The sequence below is a fragment of the Staurois parvus genome, unplaced genomic scaffold (assembly GCF_062004578.1).
Source record: "Staurois parvus isolate SC_StPar_1 unplaced genomic scaffold, SC_StPar_1.0 ptg000081l, whole genome shotgun sequence".
Classification (NCBI taxonomy): Eukaryota; Metazoa; Chordata; class Amphibia; order Anura; family Ranidae; genus Staurois; species Staurois parvus.
Genome location: NW_028317877.1, coordinates 11,834,791 through 11,851,290, shown reverse-complemented (window position 1 = coordinate 11,851,290; position 16,500 = coordinate 11,834,791). Strand labels below are relative to the sequence as shown.

The 16,500-nt window shown below is 41.2% G+C and overlaps 1 protein-coding gene across 5 annotated transcripts in view; it reads left to right on the top strand.

Annotated features, from left to right (window-relative positions):
- The window catches only part of SYNDIG1 (synapse differentiation inducing 1), a 419,894-nt gene that overhangs the window by 272,884 nt on the left and 130,510 nt on the right, over positions 1-16,500 (top strand). For all 5 annotated transcript variants that reach the window (XM_089669782.1, XM_089669784.1, XM_089669783.1 and 2 more), the window contains exon 3: positions 4,878-5,015. In XM_089669782.1, the coding sequence (XP_089525908.1) occupies positions 4,878-5,015 (138 nt within the window). The remainder of the gene's footprint in view (positions 1-4,877; positions 5,016-16,500) is intronic.

Sequence of the window (16,500 nt, the reverse complement as noted above, 5' to 3'; positions counted from 1 at the left end):
ACTCTTGTGTTGTGGGCCCGTTGGAATTTGTTTTATCTTTTGCCATCTCTTATTTTTATGTGTTGATGTTAGACATCCCAGTTGTCTTCGACTATGCCTGTGTCCTGTACTGTATGATCAAGAAAAAATTATTTTTAACTTATGTGTAAAAACTGTTTCTTGGAGTACAGTACAGAACAAAGGATTCTTGCCTCTACTTTTGTAAATCCTGTATTGCTTGCTAAAAAACCTGAGGATTGCTGTGAGTAAGTGGGGTTATATGGACATCTTGTTATTTCTGTTTGCAATCAAATGAAGTATACAATCCAGTCATCTTTGACTATGCCTGTGTCTTGTGCTATCCAAGAAATGGATTTTACAAGTCAAAGATCCTTTTACTGGTTCTAACTCTTCCCCACTCTATCTAAGGATTCATTCATAAGGCCACAGATAGGCATACAAAATACAATACATTGGTATTTCTGTGTACTGGAGTCACAGGGGTGGCATGTAGCCACCCATTCAAAATAATGACAGGATGTGGCTGTATGCTGGTAAGCATAGATCCAAGCATATATGTGCACAGCTACAAATGTATAGATTTAAGTATAGTATAATTATTGCCAACCAACATGTTGCTGTCAGCTACCATACTAGAAGTATTTACAAATGTTAGGATTAGAATTTATTAAAAACTGAGACCTGAATTTTTAATATAATCCAATTTTTATATTACATAGTTACATAGTTAGTCAATTTGAAAAAATACACACAAGCCCATCTAGTTCAACTAATAGAATAAAAAACAAACTAACAAACAAACAGTGTATAAATAGAAAACCTCCATATATAGAATCTTATACCCACAGTTGATCTAGAGCAGGGGTGTCAAACTCAATTTCTTTGTGGGCTGCATCAGTATTATAGTTGCCCTCAAAGGGCCAGTTGTATCTGTAAGACTAGTTGTCCAGAGCACCCCCCCCCTTTCATCAGATGTCAAGAGCCCTTCCCAATCACCATGCCAGCTGCTGGGATAGATGGGGCTAGAGATGGACCTCTCTGCAGCTGCACAGAGAAGCATAGGATCTGGTGGGGGAGTTCCATCCTCCTCTCTGCTGCCAACTGCTGAGACAAGGTGGAGGGGTGAAGATGAGGGGGATGCCGCAGCTGCAGGAGAGGTGTGATGACCACATGAAATGGCTTGGTTGGCCAGATTTGGCCCACAAGCCTTGTGTTTGACATGTGATCTAGAGGAAGGCAAAAAGCTTTATATAAATTACACTCACTGGCCACTATATTAGGTACACCTTGCTAGTGCCAAGAAAATATTCCTCACACCATTACACCACCACCAGCCTGAACTGTTGATACAAGGCAAGATGGATCCATGCTTTCGTGTTGTTTACGGCAAATTCTGACCCTACCATCTGAGTGTCGCAGCAACCAGTCTGTCCATTCTCCTCTGACTCTGACATCAACAAGGCATTTGCGTCCACACCACTGCCGCTCACTGGATGTTTTCTCTTTTTTGCACCATTTTATGGAAACCCTAAAGATGATTGTACTGTGAAAATCCCAGTAGATCAACAGTTTCTGAAATACTCAGACCAGCTCATTTGGCACCAACAACCATGCCACATTAAAAGTCTCTTTCTTCCCCATTCTGATGCTTGGTTTGAACTTCAGAAAGTAATTTTCACCATGTCTAGATGTCTAAATACATTGAGTTGCTGCCACGTGATTGGCTGATTAGCAATTTATGTTACCAAGCAGTTGAACAGGTGTACATAATAAAGTGGCCGGTGATTGTGTATTGTAACTATCTGGAGAGGTTTATGAATTTTGTAGTGTTAGTGTTTTTGCAGGGCGTGCGCTCTCAGCACATATGTCTTTTTTTAATAGAACCCAAATGTGCGGCAGCTCGGCGTCTAGGCCCAGACGCTGGGAGGCCGCACATTTGCGTTCAGCCGGCGTGAAGAGGTTAAGTGACAATAAACAATAGTTTTATTCTCCAAAACTAAGATGTACACATCCACTCCTCAATGGCCCTGTAATCTTTTTCATGAAATCATTTCTTGTGAGTTTTTTTCGCCTCCTTGTAACATCCTCTATGAGCTCTTGAACCTGTCCTTTTCCATCTTCTGTTTGTTTGGAACAAGCGCAGCATGTTGCAGTTGCTCTGATCTATGTACACTACAAATCCCATAGTCCATCTCGGAAGCAAGCAAAACAGGATGGCTACATTCCTACATAGAGTGGGACCATTGAGAAAGAACATCCAACAGGAAGTTGGATCATAGCAAAAAAAGGAAATAGATTTTAGAATACATACTGTATATAAATAGTTGTTTTTTTGTGTTTTTTTTTACCAGAGTTTAGTGTCACTTTAGGCTAGCCATGAAGCATTAGCTGTGTGTATTCTAAGCTAGTCTTATGGTAATTCAAGGTTAGGCATGTGTGTCTACTATGCTTGTAAGAGGGAATTTACAAGGTAAAGGAGTAAGCTAGTATGAAGAAGTCATCACAAATGAACTCTTCTCCAGTTATTTTTTAAGATATTTCAGAACATTCCCGGTAATCTTGCTCATATGTGAGAATAATTACAAAAGTACATTTGCTATGAGCGGTGTCTAGGGTTTGCCAAAAGTCCCTTATTAGCAGACACATCTATTATTTTCATTAAAACCTTCTTGTCAAATTCCCTTCCTTCTCATCCTAAAATCCTCAAATAATTAAAAGCATTAGCTGTGCAGTTTGTGCATGAATCCCATACAGACCTGTTGATAGTTCATATAAGTTTCTTTCTTTTTCTTTAATTTGGTTGCGTCTGGAAAAATACACAATTGTAATACGCAATTTTATCATAAAATGGGTATAAATATAATGCCTGCTAAAAACTTTTGAAGTCCTGTCACGAACTTAAAAAGTTTTTTGCTGGCTTTTCCACATTGGATTACCCATTATGTTTATTGAAGTGCACTAAAGAAAACTAAATTCTCTATAAACTGGCTGAATGTAATGTGATCAAACTCCCTCTCACACACTTATTGGGTTACCTTACCTCACCTCTTTCTCCTTTAGCACATAATTGCTGTATATGGTTTTATTGCTGGCAACAAGAGTAACAGGAATTAAGCTAATATTGACCGGGGTAGGTGATTCTGTATGAAATAAGAAGTGGACACTAATGATTAGTTAACACCAGGGGCGGACTGACCTTTCGGAAACTCGGGCACTGCCCGAGGGCCCGGTTTCAGTAAGGGGCCCCATGAGATGCCCCTGGTACCTTTCATAGGCTTTTTTGGGTATGGTTTGAGTGTGGGTGAGGACACAGGGGCCCCATGATCCCCTATTGCCCGGGGGCCCCATGAGTTGTCAGTCCGCCCCTGGTTAACATACCTTTACATTCACACAAACAGTGACAAATGGCACCAAAATTTTTTGTATCCTCTCCTTCCCCAGTGATGACTGGCACCAAAAACTCTCATATCCTCTCCTTCCCCCAGGGATGATGGCATTATAATTTATTGTATCCTCTCTTTCCCCAGGGATGACTGACAACCAAATTTCTTACATCCTTTCCTTCCCCAGTGATAACTGACACCAAAATCTTATATCCTGTCTTTGCCCGTGCCAGTGATGACTGGCACCAAAAACTGTTATATCCTTGTCTTCCCCAGAGATGACTAGCACCAGCATGTCTTGTATCCTCTCCTTCCCCAGAGATGACCGGCATCAGAAACTCTTATATCCTCTACTTCCCCAGGGATGACTAGCACCAGCATGTCTTATATGCTCTCCTTCCCCAGAGATGTCTGGCACCAGCATGTCTTATATCCTCTCATTCCTCAGGGATGACTGGCACCAGCATGTCTTATATCCTCTCATTCCTCAGGGATGACTGGCACCAGCATGTCTTATATCCTCTCATTCCTCAGGGATGACTGGCACCAGCATGTCTTATATCCACTCGTTCCTCAGGTATGACTGGCACCAGAATATCTAATATCCTCAGGATATCTAGCACAAGCATGTCTTTTATTCTTTCCTTCCCCAGGGATGACTGACACCAGAATGTCCTATTTCATTTGCTTCCCCAGTGATGACTGGCACCAGAACTTCTTTTATCCTCTCCTTCCCCTGGGATGACTGGCACCAGAACTTCTTTTATCCTCTCCTTTCCTCAGGATGCCTAACACCAGAAAATCTTTTATCCTTTCCTTCCCTAGTGATGACTTGTGACTTGCAAAGAATGTCTTATATCCTGTCCCCCCATAGGGATGAGTGATGCAACTTGATTGCCAACCTCTTTCTCCTGCCTTCCCTCCTTCCCACTGCAGCCCCCTTCAGACTATTTAGAGTTTGACATTTCTGAGTGTGTCTAATGCCTATGTGCGTTTCTGCACCCTATGATTGCATTATGCAACCCCTACTTGACTACAGAACTGTAGGGCATGATGTAGGGGTTGGAGGATGGAACTATAATGCAGAACAAGAGGTACTGGCATTGGGCATTTCAAGGAAACTTGAATGCTGAAATGTCTGACTAAGAATGCATCACAGGAACTGTAATAAAGTAGGACATAGATGCCGCTGATGAGTATACTATGTCTTCTTATATAACGACTTGTTTTTGGAAATTTTAAATTAAAAAAATTGACAGGGTTACAATATATTAGCGTTTATAAAAGAATCTTGCTATAAAATATGTTTGACTTGCATTCTAAAGCATTCTGTCTTTTCTAAATAAATCTGAACTTATGCACAGGTTCCTCTATGTTAAAAGTTCTACGCTGAATGTGAAATCATAGAGTTTTTTGTTTCCGTTTATCTTTATTATAACTTGTATGTTCCTTTTCCACATCACATTAACACATCGTTGTTTGTGTTCTATGCAGAGTGACTATTCGAGTGACACAGAAAGTGAAGACAACTTCTTAATGATGCCACCAAGGGACCACCTTGGCCTCAGTGTATTTTCCATGCTGTGCTGCTTCTGGCCTCTGGGAATAGCTGCCTTTTATTTGTCACATGAGGTAAGTTTGATTCTGGTGAAAATTCTGAAAACATAGCTGTCAAATACTGCAAATAATGAATCCTTCTATTTCATGTCTCACAGAAATCCTCCAACTTGCTACAACACATTAATATCGTGTTCATTTTTAGCAGCAGGGCTGCTCTATCACAAGGATAAATTATTCATTCATGAAGCTTTCTGCCTTTAATTGTATGAAGATATTTTAGCAGCCAGAGTTTTGGTCGCCTTTGTATGAAATTCCTAATAGCCTCTATAACTCATTTTAGTCATTACCTGCATTTTTTTCACTTGGTGTACTCGGATACATGGCTGAAACTGTTTCCTAACAACAGCTAAAGAACAATGGAGCTGTAAATGGGAATCAATTACTGTCACATCTCCAACTGCTGGGAAGGTTTAGCTGTAACAAGCAAAATTCATTATTCCTTGGTCAAGGTTATAACACAGCTGTGTACATACAACCATTTATGTGTGCGTATGTTTGTGTACCATCCACACAAGGATTTATGAAGCATATTGAAGAACGGTTTTTCCATTTTGCAGCCTGCTAACCCAATTCCCTGGTAATAGTGCTTTGACAGCTACTTAGCACTATCCAGGCAACTGATGCCACTGAGGCTTGAGTTCTAAGCTCTGGTAACTGTCATTTCTAGCTTCCTTTAGTATTATTGCTTATATAACCATCCCAGATGTATGTTATGGTGGTCCAATTTTTTGTCAAGCCTCTTGGTTGTAGCAAATTTATGAAATGTCATTTCGTATGTGCATAGAGGTTACTGTGAATTCAGAAAATGAGGTAAATGTCTTATAACACTTTGCTCCTTTCTCTGTGTCAGCCTTAGCCAAGTGTATTGACAGTTCAGATCCTATATTTTCATATTTAGAAACCACTGTAGTTGGCTCCATTTGTTTAGCTACATTAAATGCATGGCATTAACTAAATGTCTCTAAACAGCCTTGTTTTAATAACTTTTTGCAACATTGGCACTCCTTCAGCCACCCTAAACAGCTTAGTTCTAGTCTCTACCTTCATCAACTACATTTTTCAGAGATTTGTTTTTTTATTGACTGGTGGAGGCATAGCTAAAATGGAGCACCAAGTAGACCTAAATCCTGTATACCACTTAACCTTTCTTGACCGATTTATGTCTTCCTACCTGAGTTCAAATAAGTTGCTTTGAATATTTACTCTTATAGACCTGGATCCCTTCAATTATCGTCAACCTACTTCTACTCTGATAATAATTTTTGTGTGAGGTAGATGCACTGATTGGCTACTCCCTTCTACCCCCTTTCGCAGCTTAGACCAAAAGACTACAAAATTATCAGTACACCAATAATTGAAGGGAGCCTGCCCTGATAAAAAGGTACAGTGAGTATTTGATGCAACATTATATAACCTAAATGCTAAATACCTCACTTTTTCACCCAAGTATTGCTGTAGTGCATTAGGCTACCAGGCTCCCTTTAGTCAGTTATCTAATAATCTCGGAACACATGATGGTTCTGGTTCAGGAGATTATGATTCCGGAGAGTTGTTCTCAGTCACACCCACTGTAATCTCTCTGCTGCCTGTAATACAGGAAGTCCAAAAAAATTAGACGTTTCTGACAGCCACCATACAGGAAGCAGAGAGAAAGCATAGAATTCAGAGAAATGCACTTCCAATGACTCTGTTCGGTACTTGTTTAGAGTGTTAAAGATGATTTGTCTACAATACTGCCTGACCACCAATTCACTCCTCAAAACATTAGCAACTCATACAGGACACAGATTGGAGTTTAATGGCCATATCAGTCTTTTATTAACAAAATATATAGATAACAGAATAACATTCAGTACAATAGTAATGGAGCCCTAATGTCATTGTAGACATCTATTCCTAACAGATTATCTGCATAAACCAATAGGGCAGCCCTCCAGCTACACAACACATTTATACCCATAGCCGCAGTAACAACCACCCCTAGTTTATTGTTACTGAACTATGAAAAAATAAATTAATTTGTATCTACCAATTTACCTTTGACCCTATTGACCACCCTCAAGGACCCGAGCTGTTGTGACATATCTGGACCAAATCTGTAACTATCGATAGCAGAATGCAGCAACCATCAACATAAACTTTTAGAGGGGAGGGGGGGTGGGAAGTTTTTCTGATGCCAGCTTGCTTCCAGCTGAAGAGTTACTGGAAGCTTCCTTCCAACCATCCCCTGAAACCCGTTTCCCTCTGACCCACCAAACAAGTGAGTAGCCCTTAATTCCTTATTTACTTTTAACTTTCAAACACCTCCTATGCCAAAACCCTTTTCAACCCAGTCATGTAGACCCGGTGTCCATGTATCTTCTTCTTGCTCCAGGCTTAACTTTTTGGTGTCTGACTGCGGAGTACTACGGAAAACTTTAATTAGGGTAAAATTGGTGAACTGTTATAGCCATCTGCTGGAATGTATTAATAAGTCAATGATTGAACTACTTATACAACAGTATGTTATAGCCAAATAAATGAAATATAATTTCTGATTTGCTGGGAGTATTTGAGAGATTAAATGAGTATTAATGTACCTTGGGTACAGAGTTTAAACTTTTTTTTCCTTATGTTGTATACATTAGATTACACAAGTCAGTGCTCTTTCAAATACAGTATGATTGTCAGGCATGTTGTGTATCCATGCTGGATGCATGTCTTCCCCATGCATGGTACTGTTTAATCCATTACTGCCTGGCATAGGTTGGCCTCCTCAGCTCTCTGAGGTGGTAAGAGTACGGGTTTCTTCCCTAGGAGGCCCCCAGCCTAATCTTATCAGCACCACGAAGTAGTATGTTTCATACCATCCTTGGCAATGGACCCTATTAGCAGCCTTTTCAGTACAGGCTTTATTTCCAAAAAGATGCTTCCATCATAGGTTTAGGAGAAAGAACAGTTCATGCAATGAGAACCTTTAACACTTTACCAGAACACAGTTGACGTACCTAATTACACACTTTCAATATTTCCAAATGGTGGTGGAAGATTCCCTCAATTACAAACAGTTAACAGCAGACACAATTTTAGCAGTAGCATAGTCCTGCACCTCTTCCTCTTTGCTTTACCCTTAAGGGGAAGCCCCAGAAGCTAAATCCATAAAAATTACATCTTTACTGTCATGGTCCTTGCATTGATTCCCATGACCAACGGACATCCCAAGGTAGACTCCAAAATTTATATGGAACTCTTTACCCAGAATGCCCCACACTGGCAAGGACTTGCACTTCATCACTATCTATGGTACACCCCACTCACTACTCTGGGGATTTGTAACAGCTACCTAGCACCTACACTGCCTACTCTGACTACAGGGTTCTCTACCCTAACTATGGAAACAGTGGTCAATCTGTGTAACTAGCCTGGGCATCTCCAGGCTCCAACCCTACAGTGACATACTGTATACAGAAAAGGCAGAGGTTTTCAATTCTGACCCTGTAGGTCAGCTATCATTTGGTGCCTCCTACTGACTCATTTGACTGGCTAGTGTTAGTACTAGGGCAGGAAAGGCTGAAATAGTCATTTTCCCTACACTGCATCAGTACACTTAGAATGACTAAAAGACAAGTAGAAGATTTTCCTTTGCTTGGAATAGTTCTAAAATAAGTATAAATAGGGCATATTGTTGTCATGCTCATGCTCAGCATTTTAGTTTGGTGAACTGTACATACACGGTGCACTACATCATCAACAACAGCATATAAGCTGTGCAGGGTAGCAGAAATGAAAACTTTGCTGGATCGCTCTGGCAGGCAACACAGCAGTCTGTTTATATACAGGAGAATGTCTTGACATGTTGCTGGCTGTGTACTGCCACTGGCAACTTTGCTGACCAAGGTCAAGGCTAGCATTGGTTCCATTCTAGGCCTCAGTCCCCTCCCCCACCTGTTAGTTGAGCTATTGTATTATGCATCAATCACCTAAGCTGTTGCGGGTTAATTTAACTGTTTTCATAAGTTTATCTAACCATACAGTAATGTCATCACAAAGTTCATTCTTACACCTTAATACACATATGTGTGCACTTGATTTTCCTTTGCTTGGAATAGTTCTAAAATAAGTATTTTTCTTATAAAATCTAGCTTTCTCTTCACTGTATGTGGTTTCCTTTTCTGTTCTCCTCAAAGATGCTTCATGGGACCTCACAAGTAACACCAGTCAGAAAATAGCAGTATTTTAATAAGGAACAACAATCAAATTCAATTGATCTGCGCAAGAAAACTTTTTTTTAAATGTATTACATGCTAAAATACACTATATTGCCAAAAGTATTGGGACACCCCTTCAAATCATTGGATTCAGGTGTTCCAATCACCTCCATGGCCACAAATGTAAAAAATTAAACACCTAGGCATGCAGACTGCTTCTACAAACATTTGTGAAAGAATGGGTCGCTCTAAGGAGCTCAGTGAATTCAAGTATGGTACCATGATAGGTTTCCACTTGTGCAATAAGTCCATGAAATTTCCTTGCTAAATATTCGACGGTCAACTGCTAGTGGTATTATAACAAAGTGGAAGCAAGTGGGAACAACAGCAACTCAGCCACAAAGTGGTAGGCCATGTAAAATGACAGAGCGGGGTCAGTGTATTCTGAAGTACACAGAAGTCGCCAACTGTCTGCAGAGTCAATAGGTAAAGACCTCCAAACTTCTTGTGGCCTTCAGATCAGCACAACAACAGTGCATAGAGAGCTTCATGGAATGGGTTTCCATGACCGAGCAGCTACATCCAAGCCTTGCATCACCAAGTGCAATGCAAAGCGTCAGATGCAGTGGTGTAAAGCACACCGCAACTGGACTCTAGAGCAGTGGAAACATGTTCTCTGGAGTGACAAATCACGCTTCTCTGTCTGGCAATCCAATGGATGTGTCTGGTGGTTGCCAGAATGGTACTTTCCATGTTGTGGGGTTGTTTTTCAGGTGTTGGATTTGGTCCCTTAGTTCCAGTGAAGGGAACTCTTAACTCATCAGCATACCAAGACATTTTGAACAATGTCAAATGCGCTTCTGGAAGAATGGCCAAACATTACCATAGACACACTCTTAAACCTTGTGGACAGCCTTCCCAGAAGAGTTGAAGCTGTTATATTTGCAAAGGGTAGGCCAACTATATAATTAACCCTACGAACTGAGACTGGGATGCCATTAAAGTTCATGTGTGTGTAAAGGCAGGCGCCACAATACGTTTGGCAATATAGTGTGTCAGATGGCTGAAACAAGTATATGCATTGTACTTTAGTGAAAGTTCCTTTTAACGGTTTAGTCATGTTTTGAATGGAGTTTTTTTATGGCCTCAGGATGATTCAGACAAGTATGGAAGAGTTGCTGAGAAACTTTCTAAGCTATGAATGAAAAATACAGCTGAGCTTCAGGCAAACAGCTAAATACACAGATGGAATACATATGTAAAAGATAGCTTACCTGTCAAAAGGATTTGTACAGTTAGGTTCATATATATTTGGACACAAACACAATTTTAGTTTTGTTCAGGTATTTACCAAAACATACACAAGCTATAGATATATAATGGATATGGGATGAAAGTGCATACTCTCAGGTTTAATTTGAGGGTATGTACATGCAAATTGGAGAAAGGGTTTAGGAATTATAGCTATTAAGAGTAGCCAATCCCCCTTTTTTAGGGGAACAAAAGTAATTGGACAATTGAATTAAAAGCTATTTCATGGCCAGATGTGGGCTACTCCTTGGTTATTTCTTCATCAATTAAGCAGGTAAACGGTCTGGAGTTGATTCTAAGTGTGGTATTTGCATTTGGAATCTATTGCTGTGAACCTACATCATGAATTCAAAGGAGCTGTCCATGCAAGTGAAACAGGCCATTGTAAGGCTTCAAAAACAAAACAAATCCATCAGAGTAATAGCAGCAGCATTAGGAGTGACCAAATCAAAAGTTTGGTACATTCTGAGGAAAGAAGAATGCACTGGTGAGCTCAGCAACATAAAAAGGCATGGACGTCCATGGAAGACAACAGTGGTGGATGATCGCAGGATCCTCCCTACGGTAAAGAAAAATCCATTCACAACATCCAGACAAGTGGAGGACTCTCTCCAGGTGTCAAAGTCTACAATCAAGAGAAGAATTCATGAGAGCAAATACAGAGGGTTCACCACAAGGTGCAAACCATTCATGAGCCTGAAGAATAGAAAAGCCAGATTAGACTTTGCCAAAAACATCTAAAAAAGCCAGACCAGTTTTGGAAAAGCATTCTTTGGACGGATGAAACTAAGATTAATATGTAGCAGAATGATGGGAAGAAAAAAGTGTGGAGAAGGCTTGGAACAGCTCATGATCCAAAGCACACAACGTCATCTGTAAAAAATGGTGGAGGCAGTGTGATGGCATGGGCATGCATGGCTTCCAGTGGCACTGAGTCATTGGTGTTTATTGATGATGTGACAGAAGCAGCCAGAGGAATTCTGTAGTGTTTAGAGATATACTGTCAGCCCAGATTCAGCCAAATGCAACTGTCACGTACCTGATTGGAGACTGAAATGATGATGTCGGCCTCACTTGTGTCACTAGCCCTGACCCCACTGGAAGTGGAACAGAGGGTGTCTAGGGACCAGTGGGACAAGAGCGCCAGCAGATGTTGTTTGTAGCTCTTGCAGTTTGAGACTTTGGAAGACTGATGAACCTCCAATTCAGGCACAGTAGTGATATGCAGAGCTGGTATGGTAGAACGCCAGGTGTGCACCAGAGCAAGACAGGAAGCAGCGATGGGAGACAGGAGCAGTGTCAAGGAATAGCCAGGGTCATCAACGAGCGGACAGCGAGGTACCAAATCATAAGTAAGCCAAAGTCAGGAGCAGAGCCGAAGTCAGGAACCAGTATCAAGCAGGAGAGTATCAGAGTAAGGTCAGGAACAAGCCGGGTCAGCAACAAGGAAATCACACAGGAATGAGCAGGAAACGGGGAACAGCTGAAGACCAGTCAGCAGTCAGCACAGGCAGAGGCACCTTTTAAATAGTCCGCCTGGCACCAATATTCATCGTGCGTGTGCACGTGCATGTACGTGATTGTGCATTTCTGTGCACATGCGCACGTCTATTCACCAGCCGTTTCACAGGAATTCTTTTACAGCAGCAAAGTTGATTGGACAACGCTTCACAGTACAGGTGGACAATGATCTAAAACACACTGCAAAAGCAACCCAAGAGCTTTTGAAGGAAAAGAGGTGGAATATTTTGCAATGGCCGAGTCAATCACCTGATCTCAACCCAATTGAGTATGTCTTTCACTTGATGAAAGCAAAACTAAAGGCAGAAAGACCCAAAAATAAAGAACAACTGCTGTCAGTGCCTGGGCCTTCTGCGGTGAGTGGCGATGTTTCTTCTTGCTGAGCCACCTGGAATAATGGACAGCTCCCTTGACAATTATTTGGATGATCCTACCTTGACCTTGTTTATCATGAACCTTGAACCCCTTGCTCCTCCCATGAACTTCCTGATATAAGCCATGTCTTCACACTTCCCGTTTGCCAGATTATTGTGCTCTCCAGCCAGTACCATGTGCCTTATCGTCTCTGTTATTATCCATATTTTGCTACCACTCATTATTGACCCTTGGCTTGTTCTCGACTACGCTTCTGCCTGATCCCAACCTGTGACTGCTGCTTACCGACCTTTGCTTGTTTACTGACCATGCTTCCTTTTGATCCTTACCTGCTTATACGCTACTGGACCTCCGCTTGCTCACCTCCTGGTGGGGTGATCCTGAGGGCTGCGACCTGGTACTAACACACAGCAAAATTCATCTTCACCATCAGGAGCTCTGGTGAACACCGGTTGGTACTTAGACTCTGCACCTCGGGTGATCCCACTCCTCTGCCACGATGACCTGCATGTGTACCTATCCTGCTGGTGTTAGATAAGCCTTTCCACTGCTATAGCAACTGGTCTTTGAGCCTGACACCTGATCGTGACAGTTGCAGTTAGAACCTGGCAGAGCATCAGAAAGGAGGAAACCCAGTCTTTGGTAATGTCCATGGTTTCCAGACTTCAGGCAGGCATTGCCAGTAAAGGATTCTCAATAAAATATTAAAATGTAATATTTTATTTATGATTATATTAATTTCTCCAATTACATTTAAGCCCCTGAAAATGGAGTGACTGTATAAAAATGGTTGCAGTTCCTAAAATTTGTACTTGATATTTATGTTCAACCCCTTTAATTAAAGCTGAAAGTCTGCACTTCAAATACATTTGGATTGTTTAATTTTCATTTATTCTGGTGGCATACAGAGCCAAAAGTATGAAAATTGTGCATGTGTCCAAATATGCATGGACATAACTGTATTTCTTTTCATGTAGTTCTGAGATTTACAACAGTTCGACTTGAACATCAAGCCCATCCCTAAGTGGCACTACTACTACACCATATTCAAAAATAACAACTTCCAATTTGTACATAATGAAACAGAAGGATATTCATACCAACTCTAAGTAGGCATACAGAAACAGGAGAAGCGCCTGTCTCTATGCCTTGTAGCCGGCAGCATATTTGCTTTTACTAGATTTTTCCCTCCCCACCTGTCACTGGTCATAGCAACCAGTGATGTTGACAGCCTAATGGGGAAAGCCGAGACACCCACTGTTTGCTGTCAATCATAACAGGAGCAGACCTGATGGGGGTCTAGAGTCTGTGAATCCCCGATCAATCTCCATCCACCCAGCTTTAGAAATCCTCAGCAGGAGTAAGCTCGGCTGCATTGAGGTGGTTGGAGTGTATGTGTGGACACTCTGGTCTCATCAAGCCTCTGTTTATGATGCTTGCCACTAGAGATGAGCAAATTATTCAAAAATTCGATTCGGCTGATTCGCCGAATTTCAGGAAGAAATTCGATTCGATGCGAATTTATTCGCTACGAAGTTAACTTATAAAAAGGGTTTCTAGGCTTCAGAGAGCCTTTAAATTAGTGCAGAACACTGTACCTTTAATTTAAATGCCCTTGGAGATGAGGAAGGAGAAGGATGAGAAGAAGGAGAAGGATGAGAAGAAGGAGAAGGAGAAGGATGAGAAGAAGAGGAAGGAGAAGGATGAGAAGAAGGAGAAGGAGAAGGATGAGAAGGAGAAGGATGAGAAGAAGGAGAAGGAGGAGAAGGAGAAGGATGAGAAGAAGGAGAAGGAGAAAGATGAGAAGAAGAAGAAGGAGAAGGATGAGAAGAAGGAGAAGGAGAAGGATGAGAAGAAGGAGAAGGAGAAGGATGAGAAGAAGGAGAAGGAGAAGGATGAGAAGATAGAGAAGGAGAAGGATGAGAAGAAGGAGAAGGAGAAGGATGAGAAGAAGGAGAAGGAGAAGGATGAGAAGAAGGAGAAGGATGAGAAGAAGGAGAAGGAGAAGGATGAGAAGAAGGAGAAGGATGAGAAGATGGAGAAGGAGAAGGATGAGAAGAAGGAGAAGGAGAAGGATGAGAAGAAGGATAAGGAGAAGGATGAGAAGAAGGAGAAGGAGAAGGATGAGAAGATAGAGAAGGAGAAGGATGAGAAGAAGGAGAAGGAGAAGGATGAGAAGAAGGAGAAGGATGAGAAGAAGGAGAAGGATGAGAAGAAGGAGAAGGAGAAGGAGAAGGATGAGAAGAAGGAGAAGGATGAGAAGATGGAGAAGGAGAAGGATGAGAAGAAGGAGAAGGAGAAGGATGAGAAGAAGGATAAGGAGAAGGATGAGAAGAAGGATAAGGAGAAGGATGAGAAGAAGGAGAAGGATGAGAAGAAGGATGAGAAGAAGGATGAGAAGAAGGAGAAGGATGAGAAGAAGGATGAGAAGAAGGAGAAGGATGAGAAGAAGAAGGATGAGAAGAAGGAGAAGGATGAGAAGAAGAAGGATGAGAAGAAGGAGAAGGATGAGAAGAAGGAGAAGGATGAGAAGAAGAAGAAGGATGAGAAGAAGGAGAATTCCAAGCCGGCAAAAAGTGTATCTGCAGAGCTCCGCTATTTCTTAGGCTATTTCTGACAGTTCTGTGACATTCACTCCATACAGCGGTTGAAACTGCTGTATGGAGGGAATGTCACAGAACTGTCAGAAATAGCCTATTTCTGACAGTTCTGTGACATTCACTCCATACAGCGGTTGAAACATTGTATCTATTTGTTTCCATAAATGGATCCATTTATGGAAACAAATAGATACAATGTTTCAACCGCTGTATGGAGTGAATGTCCCAGAACTGTCAGAAATAGGCTATTTCTGACAGTTCTGTGACATTCACTCCATACAGCGGTTTCAACCGCTGTATGGAGGGAATGTCACAGAACTGTCAGAAATAGCCTATTTCTGACAGTTCTGTGACATTCACTCCATACAGCGGTTGAAACATTGTATCTATTTGATTCCATAAATGGATCCATTTATGGATCCATTTATGGAAACAAATAGATACAATGTTTCAACCGCTGTATGGAGTGAATGTCCCAGAACTGTCAGAAATAGCCTATTTCTGACAGTTCTGGGACATTCCCTCCATACAGCGGTTGAAACATTGTATCTATTTGATTCCATAAATGGATCCATTTATGGAAACAAATAGATACAATGTTTCAACCGCTGTATGGAGGGAATGTCCCAGAACTGTGAGAAATAGGCTATTTCTGACAGTTCTGGGACATTCACTCCATACAGCGGTTGAAACATTGTATCTATTTGTTTCCATAAATGGATCCATTTATGGAAACAAATAGATACAATGTTTCAACCGCTGTATGGAGTGAATGTCACAGAACTGTCAGAAATAGCCTATTTCTGACAGTTCTGTGACATTCATTCCATACAGCGGTTGAAACATTGTATCTATTTGTTTCCATAAATGGATCCATTTATGGAAACAAATAGATACAATGTTTCAACCGCTGTATGGAGTGAATGTCACAGAACTGTCAGAAATAGCGGAGCTCTGCAGATACACTTTTTGCCGGCTTGGAATTATTCTTATTTTCATCCTACTTCTACTTCTTCTTCTTCTTCATCCTCATCCTCTTCTTCTTCTTCTGAGGATGAGGATGAAGAAGAAGAAGAAGTAGGATGAAAATAAGATTAATTCCAAGCCGGCAAAAAGTGTATCTGCAGAGCTCCTCTAAGTGTATCTGCAGAATAGAGGAGCTCTGCAGATACACTTTTTGCCGGTTTGGAATTATTCTTATTTTCATCCTACTTCTTCTTCTTCTTCTTCTTCATCCTCATCCTCAGAAGAAGAAGAAGAGGATGAGGATGAGGATGAAGAGGAAGAAGAAGAAGAAGTAGGATGAAAATAAGAATAATTCCAAGCCGGCAAAAAGTGTATCTGCAGAGCTCCTCTATTCTGCAGATACACTTAGAGGAGCTCTGCAGATACACTTTTTGCCGGCTTGGAATTATTCTTATTTTCATCCTACTTCTTCTTCTTCTTCATCCTCATCCTCTTCTTCTTCTTCTGAGGATGAGGATGAGGATGAAGAAGAAGAAG